Raw genomic sequence first — 22,336 nt, 5'->3', positions numbered from 1 at the left:
GAGATTGAACAGGTGAAAGCAAACAGAGGCTAATCCTGTGTCAACACCTTCTAGAAACAAGACCTCACCTCAAAGGGTCTGGTTCACATTTATTTGTCCATTCTGTGCATAATTTGACCTTTCCCAACCCCCTATCCACTGCCGCCCCGGTCCCGCCCCCGGGACAAACCTCCCAGTATGTCTTCATTATCAAGAGCAGGGCAAGGTACCTCTATTTAAGTAGAGATAGAAGAAACGCTGAACGGGGGGATAACAGGAGGTTTGCACGAAGAGGAAAAACTCGTATAGAGGCAGAAGCAAGGGAACGAACAGCGAGAGGAAAAAAGTGAAACGAGGCAAAAAAAAAAGAAGACACTGAGAAAAAAACGACAAAGTCAGAGGTGAAGTGTGGAAAAAGGGAGGGAGGAGAGGGAAGGAAAGTGGTGACTTGTGGACCAAAGAGGCAGAGAAATAAAGACGTGTAGCGAGACAGAAAAAAGGGGGTGGGGGGGTAAGGAGAACGGAGAGCGGCAACACTATAGAAACAAGAGAAAGCGGGAGACTGTAGAGTGTGACAGACTGACAGAAAGCTGGCCTGGCAACCACAGGTAAGGCGAACAAAATTCTCATCTTGTCTTGTTCAAAGTGTTTCAGGATATTGTTTGAGTAAAGCACCGCGAGGACAGTTTCACATGGAGAAACTCCTCAAGCATGCTTCAGAAATCTGCCTTATCTGCTTTAATCTCACAAATCCGGGAGAGAAAGTATGAATTTGAAAATACTGCAACTCTTTTTCACTGCGTCCCGTCTGCTTTAGAGTATTTCCCAGCCGTGGCCTGTAAAGAGCGGTGTAACGTACAGACACGGTTAAAATAATAAATTTGGGCCCCATGATGAAAAACTAATTTATCACTGAAGCGCTGAACTGCGGTGGCTGCGTTCAGCGTCTTCGGTGTTTGGTTGGAATCGTTGACGTGATCGTGTGTTTTTCACAGAAAAAGGTTGTAAAATCGCTGACACAAACTCACCATGTAACTGTCAGTTGGGGAAAATGCATCTCACGTTTTAAAGTGACACACGCAGCAATTATGTCAGAAAACACGAGTGTATTTTTACTTTTTTTACGATAGTGTCCGAAGCATTAATGCTGTCAGGCTCCATCTATCAACTGCGCAAGGTCCTTTAATGGGTTTGTACCTTTAAAGGGTTAAAAACCTTTAATGGCACAAGATTAACAGTAAACTGACAAGGGGAGAAAAAAATCTAACTGTTTAGCAGCGGTGGAAATACTTGAAGTAGACTTTAATAAGTGATGCGTCATCACCAGGACAACAGTGTAGGCTACTGCAGGTACGAGAACGATTGTACAATGTTGTCGGAGAAGAGGGAAATAGACCAGTAACAGAGACAGACTGGTTGCTCAGCAACCTACGGAGCCACAATTTTACATGATTAGGACCACAACGAGCCCAGTCTCAAGACCTGAACCCCAGCGGAGCTGCTCTTGGATTAACTAGACTGTATTGAAAGTGAAAGCAAAGCACAAGTGACACAAATTAGTAAAAAATTCTGGACAGTGAGATGCCACTCAAAATTTTAGATTAAATAAAATCTATCAGTTATATCAATCATTTTAATCACATTTATTCATTGCAATATTACACTCTTAATAACAGTTTGAATAACATGTATAGTATAATAGTAATAAAATAGTAATACATACATATATGTATGTATATATGATAGAAAATGTATTATAATCTTTAAACTGTATTGATATCAGTTGGCTCAAATGGAGAGGGTTCTTACATAACTGGTAAAGTGTGAAACAGCAGCCCAGCCTGTAGCAGAAAGTCAATATAAAAGTCAATAAAACATAATGTGTTTTATATCCAATAAAAAGTTTTATAGATACATCATGAGTCTAATCAAGATTTCTTTTTCGAGAACAGAGAATATGATGTGTTGAATGCCTGTTTACAACTCGCTCATCACATAATAACATGAATGAAAAACAGTAACATTAACACGAGCGGTATGATTTTATTGAGCTTGATCTCTGCAAGCTGCGCAGTTTATAGAAAAAACAACACCCAGTAATTCTTCAAATGAACTGACATGAGTTATCCTGGATCTGGAGCTTTCTTCTGTGGTCTGTGGGCGAAATTACGCAGAACATTAGGGATATTATGCATAACGGTTACGGTTACTTGTCATAAAATCACCTTCAGTAAAATAGGAAACATATTTTCCGCAGTGCTACCTCAAAATCAGCTCAGATCACATTAGTTTAGAAAAATCTTCCTTTGTGTGGTTACTGGTAGCCTATACATTAGAATTTCTGATATAAATCTTTGCTTAAAACTCTGCATAATATATTATAATGATAAATCGGCATCATATGTTAACGTTAATGGCTACTGCGCAATAGCTCAAAGACTGAGTGTCCTTTTGTACCTTGTGTCTACTGTGATTCTGTGTTTCATGATGTCAGCATGATGTCAATTGGCAACTTGATGGTTGATTGACGTTTTCCCTCTGAAATGTAATCAGAGCTGCTTCCTCTGGGTCTCACATCTTTCCCTGACCACATCAGAAAAAAAACCATCATCCAGTATATCTATTAACAGACACATGTCCCAGACATATCCATGCATTCGAAGCATCTGTTTCCAAATGATCATCTTATTGTGAAGGATTGTCAGGCTCAGGGTGCCCTGAGAATGTGCTCTTTCACTGACCTTTCACCAATTATGTCCAGATGTGATACTCTCGTGCTCCAGAATAAGATAAGGGTCGGTCTGTTATGTAAGGACATTTGCATCGCATACGTGGTCGAGGATGAGCGTCTCTGTTGTGTTGCTCTGTTTGTGTGGTGGTGTCTGTTCTGTTGCTGATGTTCACAAACTGTGACTTTTTCATTTCTCTCGGAACCTGTTATGTTTGGTAGATGGTGGTGGTAGAAACAACGAACAACCAAAACCAACAGTGAACTGATAACCTACCGATAACAAGTCCTGTCTGAGTGTCGTGACACCCTCAGACCACCTAATGTGGCTTTGTCTGCCACTGAAAATAGTCTCCAGCAAATGAGCTATTTCTTCTTTTTTTGAGATGATTGTCCATCTTTTTTGTGCAGTTACTGAGTCTGCATGTTTGTGAGCCTTTTCCAGGATCTTTAGCTGGAACTGATGAGTGTTTGTAACAACAAACCTTGTTGCTTTTAGTCTTCCCATGAGAACAACTGTGGATCCAGTAACTTCAGAACATTTTAAACCCCATAGAGACATATACAACTTACATGTCCCTATATCAGGAGTAATGTCATGTCAATATATATGTATTGCAATTTATAATAGGTTTTTGTAATACTGGCTGACAGATGGCTGATGGGTAATAAGTGTGACGTTGTATTGACACGTTGGCCAGCTCTATTAAATGGTAACGTGGAAATATTGAATAAAACACACTCCAGTATTGTGGACAATGATTATCACACACACATGACATCCAGTTGAGCTCAGCACAAGTTTCACTGCTGCAGTTACGCATTGATCAGATCTGGTCAGAGTTTCTCCCACTCGACACACTGGCAGAAAACAAGACGTGTTGTGTCTTGGAAACTCCCTGTTTGTTTCAGTGTGTGGTGGGAGGAAGAGGAAACTAGTCCATGTCACGTTTCTTCGTGATGGGAAACCTGAGATGAAACTCCAATATTTGTTTTATTTATAAAGCCCAGTGCATCAGACCTGCCCTGTGAAGTGTGTGTGGTAGCTGAATACAAAATCGTACAGTCACACATATTATCCTCAGTTTTAAAATGCAGACTTAAAAAATGTTAAGCATTAAATATTTGAAAATACAATAAACCTGAAAATCCAGAACAAAATACCTGTGAATCACCTAAATCAAATGTACACAAACCAGGAGGGAAATTGAAAATTACATTAATTATATTATTTTTAAGTGACCTGTAATTGTAATGATAAATGTGCTGTTGTTGCCTAATATCTTTGTCTATTAATATTGAGAAAGGCAAGGTTAGAATAATTAAAAAAAACAAAACAAATAATAATAAAAAAAAACTCACGCACATCCAAAGTATGTGTGTGTGTGTGTGTGTATGTGTGTGTGTGTGTGTGTGAGAGAGAGAGAGTTAATTCCAAGAAATGGGAAGTTTCAAATAAAGGAATACAGGCTAAAGGTTCATTTCTAAACAGCAGATAATAGTTAGGCTAATGACATTTAAACAACATCTGTCATTAATTATAAAAAAAAAAAACATGACCCAAGAGGACAGAAAATACGAATTACAGTTAAAATACAATAAACACATACAATAAAGATTTAAGATTAAGTGATCTGTAATTACAAACCACACAGCAGCTGTTGTTATCTTTGACTATGGAGTCATGGTCATGTTGGGATAATAACAATAACCTGCTTTGATATAAATGTGTAATTAAAAAATCTTAAGTGTGTGATAATGACGCTGGATGCTATGAAATATAATTGCCATACTGTGAGCTAAGTGACAAAATTATTTATTTTTTAATCAAAAATAAATATAATAAATACAATACTGAAAACTGATTATCTTAAAACTGATTATGAGTATTTTGAGTTCATGTGGGACATGACATTCACTCAAAACAAAATAAATGGAATTTATTTATAACACAATTAAGTCCAATAACTAAAACATGTTGAATTACATTAGCTAATGAAAATATACCCCCGCCTCACTGTTTCCATGATGCTTGTAGCCTCCCACAGAGAGGAGGGGAGTGGGCATGATTTTACACTGTCAGGTGAAGATGAATTTTTCTCAAGGAGGAAGGTCAAAAACATTTGTCTCAGTCAGGACGTCAAACTGTGATCATTACACTCCCCAGGTGAAAATCAAAGCAGTCTGAAATCTAATAAAACAAAATAATATCTCTACAACCAGATTTCAAGTCCCGTATACGCAGATTTAAAGTCAGGAGAGGTGAAAGTGCAGAGAAACCCGGCATTTTTCAAAGTTTTAGCTGTTTCTTTTTGTGGCTGAAAAAACTGAATGAGTGTAAATTTCTGAAAAGGCGTTTTTACAGTTCCCCAGTGACGTGCCCTGAATAACTGCAAAACTGCAGAGCTGAGCCAGAAACTGAGCTTTCACAGTGTCAATGAACATGTCAATGAACATTAGTACATTTTCCAAGATGGCCGCGCACACGTCGCTGTTTGTTTTCTCCCTCTAACCTTGTGGTGTTTTAAACCTATTTTAACCTATTTTAAATCTACTTTAATGATTCTAACTGTAACGTCTACCTGGCCACCTATATTGTTTGTGATCGCCTGCGGGTTGGCCTTTTAAAACACTTTTAAGGACGCCTTTTTATTAAACACGCCTCACTGAGTTCAGCCGAAGGCGCCGGCGTCTTACCTCCTCCGGATTCCTCACCCGTACCGATCCCTGGTGTGGTGTTCTCCTTGCTCACCCTCCGGATAATCACCTCGGATCCAGACTGTGTCGAGTTTCTGCCGGCCGGCCCCGAGAGCCTGGGGATCCGTGTCATCCAGCATCCTGCGAGTCCCACTGGATAGGGTTGAAAACGAGGGTTGCCCTGCAGCACGCCCGGACCCGCTGAGACCTGGACCTCAGGCTGCCTTTCCATCGGCGGAGCTGGCGTACGGATTGGGATCCTGTCGCAGCAACTTCTGCTATCCCTCACCGTGGTCTGCGGGGAACCGCCCTCCTGCTGGAACTCGCCAGCTGCGGCTCCCTACCGACGAGTGGGGATCTGCGGGGTACCGGCCTCCTGCTGGACCCCGCTAGCAGCGGCTCCCATCGGTGATCGGTGATCTGCGGGGAACCGGCCTCCTGCTGGAACCCGCTAGCGGCGGCCTCTGGTGAGTGGTCTGGAGCCGCGGTCATCGGCTGCTATCGGCTGGTGGTCGTTAGCTCTGTCGCAGCGGCCTCTGCTTCCCTTTGCCGGCGGTCTGTGGGGAACCGGCCTCCTGCTGGAACCCGCTAGCCGGCTGCTAGCTGTTAGCTTTACCTGCAGCTAGCCGCTCGCCGTTAGCCGCGCGTGGCTAATCGCGTATACCTGGAAGACAGCGGCTGAGGGTCTCCGAAAAAGTCCTCAAGTCCTTCAACCTCTTTTACGAACTTGAACTTTGTATGCGACAGCGGCGAAAATGAGGCTTCTTCCTGCGTTACTCTTGACATTGTTGCACTTGTCGTGGGGACCTGCGGCGTTACCCCATAACTCTGGCGATGTACACAGTGATGTGCCACGCCCCCCTCTGGGTCCCCTCATACAGTAACAGTCAGCTGGTCATTGGCTGACCCGACCAGTCAAATATTGAAGCCCCATAATGTGCCTGTTTTAAATGACAACTGCCCCATTCGTTTGTTGTGCCTTTCAGTTCTGGAAAATAATTTTAGGCTCACAGAATCCTTAATTATTAACCTCACCAATCCAGATAATGAGGCTATTGTTAAAACGTCAGTTGTTAAAAGGAAGTGTTTTTATTTTACTCTTGCTCTTATTGTCAGGTAACATACAGCCAAACCCAGGCCCTCCGTTGAATTATCTTGATACTCCTAATGAATTCAGGGCACGGTCTGGTCTTGGGATTATCCACATAAATGTCAGGAGTTTACTCCCTAAAATGGACTTAATTAAAATCTGGATACAGACAACCGATACTGATATTCTTGTACTCTCAGAAACCTGCTGAATAAAATGTTCCAGACAAGGACATCACTATCCAGTGGTTATAAATGTTTTTCGTTGTGATCGGCCCAGGAAAGGAGGAAGGTGTTGCCATTTATATAAAAAAGAAATTTCAGGCCACACCCATTACCTGTATTTCCTTAACTAAACAATTTGAATTACTACTTGCCCTAAAACTTGAGTTTTCTCATGATCAGTCTCTTATAGTTATGGGCTGCTACAGACCTCCTTCAGCCTGCAGTGAGACCCTTTCAACCCTATCTAATCATGTGGCAGGGTTTAATTCTAATGAAATTGTTCTTGTGGGGATCTAAACTATGACTGGCTATCCTCAGCTTCAGACTGCCTAAAAAGTGTCTGTGATTCTCTGAATCTAACCCAACTCATTGATAGCCCAACCCGACTAACACAAAATTTCCATCTAGATCCTCACTTCTTGATCTTGTCTTGACCAATGTACCTCATAAGTACAGTAACATAGGTGTCTTTGCGAATGATCTGAGTGATCACTCCACTATCGCAGTGGTTAGAAATGCCAAACTCCCCAAGACCAAGCCTCGCATTATATACAAGAGAGATTTTAAACATTTTCATGAACAAGCTTTTATTCGTGACGTGTATAATTGTAAATGGGACAGGATCTCCTTATTTGATGATGTGGAAATGGCCTGGAGTTATTTTTATGATGATTTCCTGAATCTAATTAATAAACACGCCCCCTTTCGGAAATTCAGGGTGAAAGGGCGTAATAATCCCTGGTTTCACCCAGAAATAGGAAATCTTATAAAAGACAGGGATGCTGCTTGGGCCAGAGCTCGGAAAATCAAATCCGAAAATGATTGGCTTTGCTTCCGACAGTTACGAAATAAATGTACGGCATCAATTAAGAAGGCAAAAAGCTGAGTTTTATCTAACAGAAACTACAAATAACTTAAATGACCCAAAGAAATTTTGGAAGTGGTGAAGTCAACATCTGGTGTTGTTCAGCAAAATGAACTACCAAATTTCTTGGTCCATGGCTCTGTCAATTTAACAGATACTTTGTCTAAGCTAAATTTCTTTAATGAGCATTTGTCTCTGTGGGTCATTTATTCGATAATGAATATTCCAGTCAAATAAAATCTGACGTGGCGAAGGAGTCCTTGGATGAGGCTGTAAATAGCCCCCCAGAGAACTCCTTTTACTTTGAAACCTGTGTCAGCTTCTGAGTGTCTAGAGCCCTAACTGGCTTGGATACTAAAAAATCAGCTGGTCCTGATAAATTGGACCCTATCTTCCTAAAGGTGGCTGCAAATTATATAGCTGAGCCCTTGACACACATTTTTAATCTTAGTCTCAGCACCAATACACTCCCAAAAGTTTGGAAATCTGCCTTTGTCCTCCCCCTGTTAAAAGGGGGTGACCCTTCTGACGTAAATAACTACAGGCCTATTTCAAAATTATGCATTGTTGCTAAAATATTGGAAAAAATTATCAGTGAACAACTAAAAAGATTTTTTAGACTCAAATAGTATTTTAAATAACTTCCAATCTGGCTTCAGGAAGCAACACAGCACGGTCACAGGCTGCCCTGAAAGTTTTTAATGATTTAATTGAAGCACTTGATCTTAAAAAAAGTATGTGTTGCCCTTTTTATCGATCTCTCTAAAGCTTTCGACACAGTTGATCACAAGATATTGATCAAAATCTTGAGAAAAATTGGCATTTCTAACCAGGCTTCCACCTGGTTTGCTGATTACCTGGCTAACTGGACTCAGGCAGACCCAGTTAGCCAATGTCACATCATCCTCACTCGAGATCACTAAAGGTGTGCCCCAGGGGTCCGGTCTTTGGACCTATTTTATTTTCTATTTATATAAATGATCTCTGTGTCAATTTGTCAAATGCTGCTTACCACTTTTATGCTGACGACACTGTCATTTATTGTTGTGCGTCCTCTGTTGTGCATGCCTATGAGCTGTTACAGTCTGCTTTTAATGTTGTACAGCCCGACTACAAAGTCTCAAACAGTTTTAAACACCAGCAAATCAAAAATAATGGTCTTCTCAAAAGCTACCTACTCAACTGAAAACTTACCCTCTGTAATAACTGCTCAAGGAAACCCAGTCGAGGTTGTTACTAAGTATAATACTTAGGTTTCCTCCTAGATACGGAGCTTTCGTTTAAATTGCACATTGATAACTTGGTAAAAAAACTCAGGCTAAAGCTTGGCTTCTTTTATAGAAATCGTGTGTGTTTCTCTCTGCGTGTGCGTAAATTGCTTGTGTCCGTCAACTTTCCTACCAGTAGTTGACTATGGAGATGTGTTGTACATGTGTGCTTCGTCCAAGAAGCCTAGCAGCTTTGGACACTGTATATCACAGTGCATTAAGGTTCTTCACTGGCTGTGGTCGTCTCACTCATCACTGTCAGCTCTACTCGAAGTCCGGGTGGCCATCTCTGAGCACCCGGAGAGAAACTCATTGGTTGCTTATGATCTATAAGGCTCTCCTTGGTATGGTTCCTCCCTACCTCTGTTCACTCCTCCGTCGAACAGAAAATCGATATGCCTTAAGGTCCAGTGATATCTATTGTTTGAGCATTTCTAGAGTGCGGACCGAATTAGGGAAAAAAAGCGTTCAGTTATGCCGCTCCATTAACATGAACAACCTCCAGGCCGAACTGAAAAATTGTCTGAACTTGTATCTCTTGGTGTTTTTTCGACACTTCTTAAAGGTCCGACAACAAAAATCATTTGAGCGGGTGCCTTTGCTGACCAACCTTGTCACCTTGACCTCCTGCACTCCTGCACTTTTTTGTTTTAACCTCCATTGTAACATGGCCCTATTTAATATAATGTAATACTGTAATGTATATTGTTGTATATTGTATTTTGTAATTTATAATGTTGACGACGTGTGCTGCTGCCCTCTTGGCCAGGTCGCCCTTGAAAATGAGATCTCGATCTCAACGGGTCTTTTACCTGGTTAAATAAAGGCTAAATAAAAAAATAAATAAAAAATGTCCAAATCCATGTGTCCATATACATGTGTGCATGGGTGTGTGTGTGTGTGTGTGCATTAAATTAAATGTAGCCAGCTGTGAAGTTTTAATAAAGTATTATCATCATGGTTTTGGTTTTATGACATGTTCACCGTTTTATTCGGCCTCAGTCTGACCACAACATTTCTCCAGCGGCGGAGAACAGATGTTTTCACCGACCAGGCTCAGATAGCCCCTCACCGGTAACATATGGATCATCTCTGAAAAATGTGGAATTTCTGAAGACTCGAAGGACATTTTGACACCAGTATGTGCTCATGAAGCTCAGGCGTAATTCCAATCCAGTGTTAGGTCGTCCTCCATGACTGATCCAGACTCTTCAATGCAAGCGAGCGGTAAGTGTTTGACAACTGTGGTCCAATACATTTTTTTAATTAAAGCTTTGTTTTGGTAACTACTGTATAGTTGATGATGATCATGATGTTGATGATGATTTTCTCTTTCTGTGTCTACAGTGCATGAGGTCTACCTGCTAGACTGAATAAGTAATGTAAACCGCAGACCCTAACTCATCCATCCCACTAAAGAAATCATTTGAGCTCTTTTTGTAATCAACACACACACAAATATATACAAATGGATATATTTGTATATTATTTACATATTTACAAGGTGTAAATGTGTTGTCTTATTATAGGCTATAGGTTTGTTTTCAATTTTCCATAATTAGGAATATGTAGTATTTAAACATACACATAGTATATTATCAGCCTTCTTTAGAATAAACCCATCTCTCAGGCTGCTTTCAGCCCAGCAGCCTTCACCTGTGTGGAGCCTGATTGGCAAAACCTGAAAAAAGAAGAAAAAGGAAAGAAAGAGAGAAACATCAGTAATTGAAGGCAACTCCGTGGAGTCTACAACATCCAGATCAAGCCAGATCTCCTGTCTGGGGTTTTGGCAACTGAAATTGCTGTTGGGATTGAACCGAACACAGTGCAAGTGTGTCGGGGCAGAAGAAGCAAAGGCTGAACCCCCCCCCCACCACCATCTCTCTGGAGACATCCAGCTTTTATGTCTCTGTATGTTGTTTGCTCCCCTGTGTTGCTATCTTTTAATTGTTTTAAACTTAATGTAGATTGAATGTAACAGTTTGTTTTAATCTGTCTTTGAAAGTAAAAAAAATATCTGTTACTGTAACACTGAATAAACATTATTACAATCTTAAAAACAAAGGAAATGGTGCAGGCCTATGTGTGAAAATGGAGCCAGTAGCCTCTGCAACATAGCGGATCAATTTAAAAAGAAACCCAGAGCGATTATTGTCAGCTTCCAAGGTGATGGAAATTACTGAAAATTGTTTCGAAATGAGAACCAGGCTGCCAGGGAGCTCTGATCTTGTACCTCATCCAATCCCACTTTTCAAGATATGTTTCTTAAGAAAATAAGTCTCTCTCTCTCTGTGCGTGTGTGTGTTCTGGTGTGTGTGTGCGCGTGTGTACTTTCAAACAGACAAAGCACAAAGGCATCATGTTATAATGGAACTGCATTTAAACAGCACACCATGTGATAACACGAGGAATGACTGAGAGAAAACACATGAAGGGATTGTGTTTCATACACCACTTAGTAAGACTGACAGAAAGTGGACTTTGGATTCATTTCTACACCCGCTGCTCATCTTCTCATCTGACTATGTGATGTGAGAACTCACTCTGCTCAGATCATATGACTAAATAAATATATATTTCTGCTGCTTTTGACCCGTCAGACTGTCGTCATACATGAAGTCATGAAGGCAGTGGCTGATTTGTAAATGGGTGATAAGGGCCGCCAACCAGAACTTCATCTTGTCTGGGGGTGCATGTATGCCAAAACAAATGAAAGTCGTTACACTTATGTGATTGTTTTCTACTGCTAGTTTGCACATCATGTCAATGATGTATGTCACTCTGTCAAAGCAGGTGTGTTTTCTAGCTTTTGCAGACTTCTGCTATATCTCACTATCTGAGGTGATTTATAGTAAAGAACCAATGTAATTGGTAAAATCAGTCAAACCAGGGAAACCTGCCAAATAAGCCACAATTCATTCACAATACTGTGAATACAGGCCTGTAATGGACAAAACAAACAACACCAGGCAATTGCCTTGCCTTGCCTTCCCAGAGTACCTACAGTATTACACTATTACATGTAGGTATTGGGTTTCAGCTCAGTACAACAGTTTAGTTTAGGGACCTTAAAACCTTTGAAAAAGTGAGAAAGAAATCCAGATCATCTCGTTCAGTCTTTGTTGTATCTTCCAGCAAGGGATGCAGCCCTTGAATATGGGCCAGTCATTCAGTGGAAACCAGCACCGTCTGTTTGTCTGTGAAGCTGCCAAGCTCTGTGTTCACCTGTGTTCTTATCGTCTTATCTAGTGAAAGTAACACAGCTGCTATCCCTCTTCTCCTTTAGACTCACAGCACATAATTGAGGCTAATGATAGCCAATTTTCAAATGGTTTTAATTAGCATTGACGTGCCATCTTGTAATCTAACGGATTTATTTAATTCACAACAAGAATAGTAAATAACGTGAACATCTGATGTAGTCATCTGTGTAAAGAAAGCGTGGATAAATGAGAAAATGAGAGTGAGTGTTGTAAACACATTTATCTTCTAACCAAACAAGAGAGGTGGAGAGACCCTGAGGCAAGAGGACAAGGTCTGGGAGAGCGGCCCCTGACTCAGACCTTTAGCCCCTCTCTACTCTTTTTTTTTCTTCCAAGTATATTTTTTTGGCTTTTCATGCCTTTATTTGATAGGACAGTTGAGAGAGACAGGAAATGGGGAGGCAGAGAGAGGGAGAACGACATGCAGGATAGGGCCGCTCGACACGGGAATCGAACCGGGGCCGCCTGGAGTGAGGACTACAGTATAGCCTCAACACATGGGGCGGGTGCTCTACCTAAACACGGCCCCAAGCTCCTCTCTACTCTTTTGTGCAGGTGGTCACTCCAAAGAGACCCAATCAGTACAGGAAGTCAGAGTGGGTGAAAGCTATTTACATTTATTTTTCAATTGGTAACAAGCATTGGTCAAAACTGAAGTCACATTTTTTAAAACAGTCTGCAAAACACAAGTCCATGTGAAGCAAACTGTGAATCACTTTTCATTGCTTTCATACAGAATGCATTCAGTGACCACAGTCACCAGAATTTGTTTTACAGCACACTTTTCAAATGCGAACACACTTCGTTCAAAACAGTTAAAAACACAATCAAAAAACAAAAAAATTGTGCATTTCTGCTGCAGCCGCGTTTCGGGCGATAAGAGCAATGCGATGAAGCGTCCATCGTGTGGATCGCTTTAAGTTGAAAAATTTGAACTTTTTAAGCGACATCGCGTCATTTACATTGACTTTGAATGGAAACTTGTGGCGTCCATTGCGTTTGGTGTGAACGCACGGTTAGTGTTCTGGACTATTGCTTTCCAAACTTTGGCCAACTTTTGGCCTACTTGAACATTTTTAAAAAAAGGTCATGGTGGCTTGCATCTGACCCCCTAAGAATTCAAGGGTCAAATAATGAGCAGTAAAACAGGAGGGCTCAGTGTTTAATTTTTGTTTGACGGTGGGGTTGGGTCACCTGGGTTCAGCATCAGACTCCCAGCTCTGTTTCCTTTTGGTTTGACACTTGTCTAATACTGAAAAATGGCATCCCCAATAAAATTTTGATCCTGTGGAACCAACTTTGGGAAGTGCCCTTGAACAGGACTTTATCAGCTTGATGGACCTGGAACTGTCCTTCCAGGGAGGAGTCCCCTTCCCGTTCCTACACCAACTCAGCATAACTCACAGCGAGAAGTTTGGCAATGGGCAACACATATTTTATGGGCTCTTGAGTTTTTCCTTCCCACATTTGCACCAATCAGTGGTGCAGAAGAAACCCATGAAGAAGCTAATTAATTCCAAGATATTAGTTGTGTCCCTCAACTGGCAGACCAGGGCACACACCAAGTATTCCTTGACCCTCTATTGGTTTGAAGACAGGAAAAGGTTATGTAGACAGTCAGAAGTTTGACCATTCCCTAAAAACTTTGGCGACCTACCGTGTCATCATCTAAAAAGAACAACAGTGGACTTCTAAAATAGATGGCAGCTCAGTGGATGGCAAATCAGCCTCATCTGCTAACCCAGACAATACAATACAATGCCTTGGGGCCACAATCAAAATGAACAGCTTGGGAACCTTTGGCCTTTTCAGCTGCAAGGACTGAGATGACAGGCCTCGTAGGACAGGTGTTCTTGTGATGTTGGTTGGTGGAAGTTTTCCCTCACATGACCGTAACCTAACTTTGTCAGACTTATACCACACACAATCTATGTCTGTAAATCATGGAACATCATCTGCTAAGACACCAGTGTGCACTTATCACCACAAGTTCAGTAACTTAATAAACTAGTTGGTCAGGAATAGTAAACTTCAACAATTTTGACAAAATTAGCTCACACACATCACTGGGAAGGACTCAACTTCGGACAACTGCAACTGTTAACGGTGTGTGTGCCAGCAGTCAGTCTTGTCACAAGACCAAACAGATTATTCCACTTCCTATTACAGGAGCGGTAATACTGTGAATAGTACAGTGCAGTGTATCAAAAGATTTACAGGAGCTCTCCATTCAGCACCACACAGCTACTGCACCAAAACTTCAGCTATTTTTTACATTAGAGAGAGAATTATTTCAAAACTGATCGACCCCACAGTTCTCCTTATTGATGCAGTTTATAGTGGCAGGGTGTTACCGTGTTGGTGGTGATAAAACTAGTCATATTAAAAAAGAACTTGATCATCAGCTGTTGTTCTACAAATCATTTTCTGGCTCCTCTGGTTAGTTGAACCCTAAATCCACACATCATCATACGCTGTTAAATCTTACCCGTAGTTGATCTTGCAACAAACACAGTAGTACATCATGACTGAATCAGTCACTGTGAATATTAGATTTTAAATTAATTTGCACATGTACTGTAGTTTTGCTCCTCATCAAATCTTCATAGACTCTTCTGTAACATGACCTAAATCAAACTGTAATTTAAATGCTGCTAAGACAATTATTTGTAGCCTTTCTAAACCGTGATCTCAGATGATTTAAGATTTGCATTGTGACATTGTCAGACTGATCTGAAATGCCTGTCGGCTGTGTATGCTACATGACAAACATGTAGCGTACACAGAGTATGGCAGGTTTTTATTCTCTTTAGGTGGAACATTGTTCATGGAAGAAATTTTGGGCGACCTAATGTATTGTAATATATAAATATAATTTATACAACGTTTTTCTTTAAAATGGATAATTAAAAAGCAGCAGCCGAAATAAAACAAACTAAATCATCAAGAAACACATATGGTTATGTGACAGGGTAAATTGCTGTTATAATGGGAAAATAAATTAAAGCAGCATATCAATCATTTATAAAATTTTGTAAAAGAAAATAAATGAAAGAATTTAAGAAGAGTTTAAATTTAAGATCTGAATATAATATGAAATTCTTCCACTGTGAGCTTGGACCTCCCGGACCAAAACATCTATAGGCTATGTTTTATGTTTTTACCTGCCTGCAATGCAAATTTCCCTTTGGGGACAATAAAGTTGAAAGTTGAAGTTGAAGTTGATGGACCAAATAAAATAGTAAAATTGGGCCAAAATTGGGCCATGCTAGCACTTATTCATACCACATAGCAAAACAAGCTACAGTGACGTAACTTACATGGTATGTACACCACAATGGAGATCAGATTATTGACATTAATTGTAATTGTTGTTTTTGCCATATATGACACCAAGTATGGAGCATATTAACACATTCTGATTTATATATTTTGTAATGGGATAACTTTTTTAATTAACGTAGAGGCAAAATTAAAAACTAGTCTTTTCACTGGTATATCAACAAATCTAAAGTCTATAAAATTAGAGATCTGGTGGTGTTTAGAAAGTGGGTGGCCTGAAAGGCCTGGCCTGAATTACTGACCCACTCTGACACAAGATTTATTTATTTATTTATACATACACAAATGATTAACTGTGAAAACCTGCTGTAATCGAAGAGGTTTTCTTTGTTTCTATACAAATAATATGATATTAGTATAAATAAAACGCGATCAGTATGTTTATGTATGACTAAAATTAATTTCCATGGGAACCTACAAAGCACCCACAGAGGTGAAATCAGAAGCTGTTGTTGTATCTATATCTAATGGCCTACCGGCTGCTTGTGGCTGCTTAAGGCCATAGGCCCACTTTGGCTACACCCTTGGGTTTACAGGAGGACTTTTTACATTTTTTTTTTTTTGAACGATCTACTTCAAAACAAAGCAGAAACCAGCCTAAATGACCCAGAGTAACGTAGAAGCAAACTGCTCTGTGTAGGTGCAGCAGCTCCCTGCGCATTTTGGTTCCACAGCATTATTAACATTAATTAGTATTTGAAGAGTGTGATGACAGCAGCAGAGTTTCTGATGTGCTGTGCTAACTCTTTGCGGACACTTTGTTCTGCCATTGAGTTTAAGTCCATAAGGAAAAACATAGTTTAACTATGTGAGTTTTGGCTTCAACAGGAAAAGCTGACAAAGCCCTGTAATATGTCCCGTGTGCAGAGATAATATTTGATTGGATTATTATAACAAACAGGTGGGGGAGTGCTGACCTAGATTAACCCTCTGAGGCCCAACGTAATGGTTCTCAGTTCTCAGTCAGAGCACACGCACGCACGCACACACACACACACACACACACACACCCAGAGCTCCACAGTAACTTACAATCAGCTTTCAAAGCCTTTCTGCTGGACGTGGAGCAGCAAACTGTTCATGGTGCCCCTCAGTCAGTCGGACCAGAGGCTGCAAATCATAACTGAACTCATTCAATCTGACTGCTTGTCCGTTCACTGGACATTTTCATCCAAGTGGCCTACTGCAAACTGAAAAACAACAATTTCAACAACAGACATGTGTTCATGTTGCCACTAGCTACATCGCAGGCTGTACCTGTCCTGTCAAACCAACCTCCCTCTGGTTTCAATTGCTGCTGATCTGTAGTCCAACATTACAGTAAACTAGAGCTGGTGGGTTATTCAGAACTTGGAGAAAAGAGCTCCCAAAATAGATTTTAGAAACCCTGCTTGATTCCTTTTTCTTTTCTTTTCTTTTCTTTTCTTTTCTTTTTGTGAAAATACTGGAGGTGTTTTACAGTAGTTTGAAGACTCAGAGTTTGTGTTTTACATTTGAAAACTTGGGGGTGTGTTGTATCTGGACAGACAGGAATCGAGACCATTGGAAACAACAATGACATAGACAGTTTTGATCTTATCGGCTTCGACTACCTGTCATGAAAACAACATGCCAATGAATCACAAATGTTACTGACTTTGTTGTCTTTGATGCAGCTGTTGTTCAGTTACATTGCATTTTAAAGCTACAACTCTTTAGTGTGTCTTGCTTACAGCATTTACACCAAATGACTATTTGCAGAGTAGAGTTAAATGGTAATTTATCTGTGTTTTCAGGGATTGTTATTGTGCAGGTTTCTAATACAGAGCTGAAACGCTTGTCTGCACAGAGAGTGTTTTACTGTAGTAGTAAAATGAAAACATATCAGTGTGAACCCGGTCTGATTGTGACAGAAGTTAAACTGATTGATCTTAGATATGTTTTATCTAAAAGTGAATAAAGTACCTCAGAGGTCAGGTCAGTGTTGCCTTTGCTTTTTGGAGAGAAAGTGATCGTCCAAGAAAAAATGGCAATTGCACATCATCTCATTGACTGTGTGGACAGTGTGCCAGCTGAGGTAGGAACCACAACCTCCTGTGGGGGGTTATATATGTAATTTGGTTTTGGAGCTTTTCTGAAAACTTCAGGAGGAGCTGGAAGACGTTGATCTGAACAGGGACATCTGGACTCACTTGGCTGCAACTTCAATCTGGCGCTCACAGTAAAAAAGGGAATACTCTGATGGATGCTGATGATGCAATTTTTTTTTTTTCTAAATTACAACATTTCAGTTGAGAAATGACAGAAATTGAAGAGGTAATGGAGTTAATGGAGCCAGCACTGAAACAGTTTCTGTTATTTGCATGTTGATAACTCTGTCTTTTAAATCCTCACATGAATGTTTGTGAGGTTGTGAGACAAATGGCTGAGGATAATAGCGCTGGACACCATCACTGGATCATATCAGTTTAATTCAAGCAACATGGACAATTTTCTGATATTCTAATTTGATGGAAAGATAAGTTTTACATTCCAACATTTCTATTCTCATTATGGTTGAAGCTTTAATGAGATAATGATTTGGTCAGTTTTTCTTGCTGTAAAACCTCCAGTTCACCTTTTTTACTGTAATTCCATGGTCACTTTTATTTTGATGGAATAAATGTGAGGCAATTTAAATCCTGACAGCTGCAGCAGGAGAACAACAGCTGCAGCAAGAGAAAGACATTCAAAAGACATTGTTGATGGAATTTATCATCCATCATTAAAAACCTCTAAATGAGGTATAGCCTTTTGATTATAAAAGTACTTTTTTTAATGAGAATGTATAGACTTCAACTATAAGAAAAACAACAACAACTTATAGGCGCAGATGCCACAGTTTCCGTAAGGTATCATCAATAGCAGAACCTCAGCTTTCCCTTTCATATGGATATAGATATATTCATGGAGGACCAGAGTGCAGTTGCAGCAAGCTTCATCGGTCCAGATCTCCCTGTCCTCCTGAGCAATGTCTTCTAATATTTCCAAACCAAATGACATGGATAATAAATGATGCATGTTCTGGATTTACGGATTGAGTTTGTTAGCTCAATTCAATATCTACTTCTACTGTTCCTAACCCTGCCTCTCTTCTTTGGTTCATCGCCTTAGCAAAGAAACTCATTTCAGCTGCTTATATCATGTTTTCATTCTCATCTTCCCATCCACCAAAGCTCCTGAGCTTTTATTGAGCACTAAACTACTGCCAGTGCATTTTAGATTGGATTGAATTATCCACCAGTCTACTTGGAAATCAGACTCTTCCCAGCTTCCTTTTGAACATAGTGTAAACATCAAATTATGTGTCCTTGGATCACTTGGGATGATTTAAACATATCTAAATGAAGACATCCGAAGAGAAATCTTTAACTTATTTTACCAAACACATTATTCTCACCAGGTCAGCTCACTGTCAGCCCACCTTCGACTTTTCTTCTAAAAATACAACGAAGGCCATGAGCAGGCGCTGGTTGGTGGCCTGGCTAAATATGAAATCATAATAAAATACACCTGTGACATGATGAGTGTGTTAAAAGTTGCACTTGTTGCCAGAAGCCTGGAGCCAAATCGGAAACTATTTTTCTACTTCTACAGCTGCCAATTTTCAGCAGCAGAATCCAAGATCAAGATTAGTGTCAATTTCTACAACATATGATGCAAATGCTCCTAAGACCTGCCACCACCAGCCAGAGCTGAGGGGACTGGCCTGTAGGCAGGCAGACACACTGATGAGCCACAGCCAATGCCAACTGTAGCAGCACCGTCAACAGACAAGTGTGGAGGAGAGAGGAGAGCTTCGGGGCAAGCATGAATACACAATTATCTATAATCAGAAATGAGAGGGATTGTGTCAGGTTTTCAGAAAAGCATCAGGGACTGGTTATTTCTTTCAACAAAGAGCCACCTGGCATTTATTAAGTGAATTTTGTGAAGGGAAGCACATATTGGAGCAATTCAAAAAGCAGCAGAAGTCAGACTGTCACCATAAACCTGCTTCCAAAAATTCCAAGGAAACAAATGCTTGACATGCAGGGGACACACACACACACACACACATACACACACAGCCCTGCACCAAATATTTGTAGGTCTTTATTTGACTTTTCTGATGTTGTCTCATCCAGAGACACAAGGCATAATTTTGTTCATGTTGATCTGTAGCAGAGACAATAACCCTGGAATAATGAAGTCAAACAGTTTCTAATAGTGATGCCACGGATGAAAACATAAACTAACAGATTAAGAAATTTAAGACATCAAAGAGGGTGATGAAAAACATGAGGACAGCACGAATCCTAGCAAATGGGTGGTAAATGGACTGTACTTATATAGTGCTGTCAACTGCTTTTAGCATTTTAAAACACAACCACATGCATCCATTCACTTGCACATGCAGTCATAGACTCGTGGAATATTGGAAGGAAGTGTTCAGTATCTTGCTCAAAGACACTCAACACGTAGCCTGAAGAACGTGGGCATTGAACCACCGACCATGGATGACCTGCTTTACCTCCTGAGCCACAGCTGATAATATACTGTAACCAGGAATGAATGTGCTTGCTTCTCTGACCAGACCAATACTGCCCCAATAGAGTTCAATGAAGGCAAAGCTTTGCTGTAATATAATACAGTAGAGAAATGTGGTGCTGAAACAAAGCTCCCAACGAAGAAACCAAATGCCTCTCTTGAGGTTCTTTAATGCACAAAGTGAAACTATGCATTATAGTAGAAAATGGCGTAGATATTTCTGAGGTTTCTCCTGTGGGTAAAAGACATTTCTCTCTCATTTCAAAACCTTGTGCTGAAACAATGACTGGAAGTGATTGTAAAAGGTTCCTCCTAGAAAAAAATTAGTTTTGTTGTTGCTTTTGTTTCAGAGAAAGATGCACGCCTTCCTACTGCTGGGCTGCTTCGTCCTCGCCACCACAGAGTATCTCCTTGGCTCTGCCCACATGATTCCTGACGAGAAACTCTCCAACAATAAGGTCGTTGCGTCTAATGTTCTGTCTCAAAGCATAGAGGTCGGCTCTCCGCCCGTTGTTATCGTTGGTAAGTCTGAACTTTAGAGATCTGACTGTATTTAGTTCAGCGCTGTTTTTCGTAATCTAGACTGATGATAATTATCTCTTTCAGAGTTACCCAAAACAGCAAAGAAGAACAAGAAAGCAAAGAAACAAAAGAAGGTGGGCGCAGCACACAGCAGGTTATTCAGAGAATGTACCAGACATATTTTATTAGTTACAAAAATATGAGATGGATAAATATTGATCTGTTCTTTGTTTGACAAAACAATCTCAATTCACGCAATCATCTTCCCAACTTTTTGTTTTACATCTTGATGAAGCAATAAGTGCCTTTGTGTCTTGCCGTTCAGCATGGGATGGCTGGATTGGTTTTGTGTGTTTTTCTTTGTTTTTCTTTGTTTTTTCAAATTAACATTGCACACAATAACCATGCACACGCAGGCAAACCTTTTGTGTATGGATGGACAGTCCAGGACTAGTTAGCAAAATAATTCCCCACCATCCTGAGACAAAAATGTGCCTGCAGTCACATCATTGCCATCATGGAAAAACTCCATAGGCTAATGTGTTTGTATTCTCATAGGATATTGATCTTTTGGATGACAGACACAGATTTCTTGACCTCTTCTTCCTTCCTTCAAGAATCTGAATGAAATGTTACTTGTATTACTATTTATATCATTGTACAGTCTCATCTTGTGTGCATTGCTTTCTTTCTTTCTTTCTTTTTTTCTTTCTTTCAGACCAAATTTGGTGTGAAGCGCCCTCCTCCCCCTGCTAACTGCATTCCCTTGTGGGGAAGCTGTAAATCTCCAGGCAATGTGTGCTGTGATTTCTGTGCCTTCTGCCAGTGTCGGCTCTTCAGAACTGTGTGTTACTGTCGGATGGGGAACCCTCGCTGCTAAGGCGCCGGCTGCAGCCTGACCAGCGCCAGGCTAACACCACTACACTTCACGCTAAAGCAGACCACAGGAAGCGAAAGCATCTCACTTCCTGGGTTTGGGCCTTGACTTTTAATTTTGCCTAAACTTCACTGCATGAAAGCACTTTATCACAGAGGACTGCAACACAGTGAACCTACTAAACTCTGACAGGGTGAAACGCTTGTAGCACTGCTAGAAATTCACAAATAAAATGTTTATAAAAATCTAATTTACTTTGAGCTTTTAGCATGCACAAATAAAATCTATTTGCATAAATAATTTTATATATTGCTTTATTTTTTACACAGAATGTGCAATTTCACACTTTAATGTGTATCAAATATTTTAAAAAAAGAATAAAATATATGTACCATGTTAAATATGACTATTTTTTTTATTGTATTCAGTGTCCAAACCACACAGTACATACACACATTACATTAACAAATATTTAAATGATATGAAGGGGTCAGAAAAGTCTATGTAAAGACAGCTCTGAATGACTTCTACGTTGGACTCTACACTTACTTATTTATGTAGTTTACACACATAAGTGCTTGGACGTCGTACAGTAACGAGAAAATAATGATAATGATGATAATAATGGAATGGACCCCAGTTAACACCACAGGAGATATATTACTGTTCCAACCAAACCAGAGAAAGTTCTGTCACTCAGGTAAGACTTGCATCAGACTAGAGCTGTCCCACTTACACAGGTCCTGTTTTCTGGTTGTCAGAAAACCAAATTAAAATAATTAATCTAATTACTTACATGCAATGTGATTAATTAATCAAACTTATTCCCATAATTTATATATATATATATATACGTGTATACAGTATATGTATATATTAGGCTGTCTGTGTTCCACCAAACTCCAATCCTTTGTATTAGGAGTGTGCATGTAC

General features: G+C 40.1%; 2 protein-coding genes across 2 annotated transcripts in view; one reads left to right on the top strand and one right to left on the bottom strand.

Moving 5' to 3' along the window:
• Nucleotides 1-179: 179 nt before the first annotated feature.
• asip1 (agouti signaling protein 1) lies at nt 180-21,800 on the top strand. Its single transcript, XM_085776672.1, has 4 exons — nt 180-587; nt 20,355-20,526; nt 20,611-20,660; nt 21,245-21,800. The coding sequence occupies exons 2-4, from the start codon at nt 20,361-20,363 to the stop codon at nt 21,404-21,406; spliced, it is 378 nt and encodes a 125-aa protein (XP_085632798.1). The 5' UTR covers nt 180-587; nt 20,355-20,360; the 3' UTR covers nt 21,407-21,800.
• golt1a (golgi transport 1A) overlaps nt 5,933-22,336 on the bottom strand; it is a 277,908-nt gene continuing 261,504 nt past the window's right edge. Inside the window, exon 6 of the mRNA XM_085776671.1 lies at nt 5,933-5,948. The gene's annotated coding sequence lies outside the window, so the exon portion shown is untranslated. The remainder of the gene's footprint in view (nt 5,949-22,336) is intronic.

This window comes from Trachurus japonicus, chromosome 5 (assembly GCF_045865225.1).
Source record: "Trachurus japonicus isolate A0001 chromosome 5, Traja_1.0".
NCBI classification, from domain to species: Eukaryota; Metazoa; Chordata; class Actinopteri; order Carangiformes; family Carangidae; genus Trachurus; species Trachurus japonicus.
Note: the sequence above shows the minus strand (reverse complement) of the source record. Positions and strands in the feature narration are given on the sequence as shown.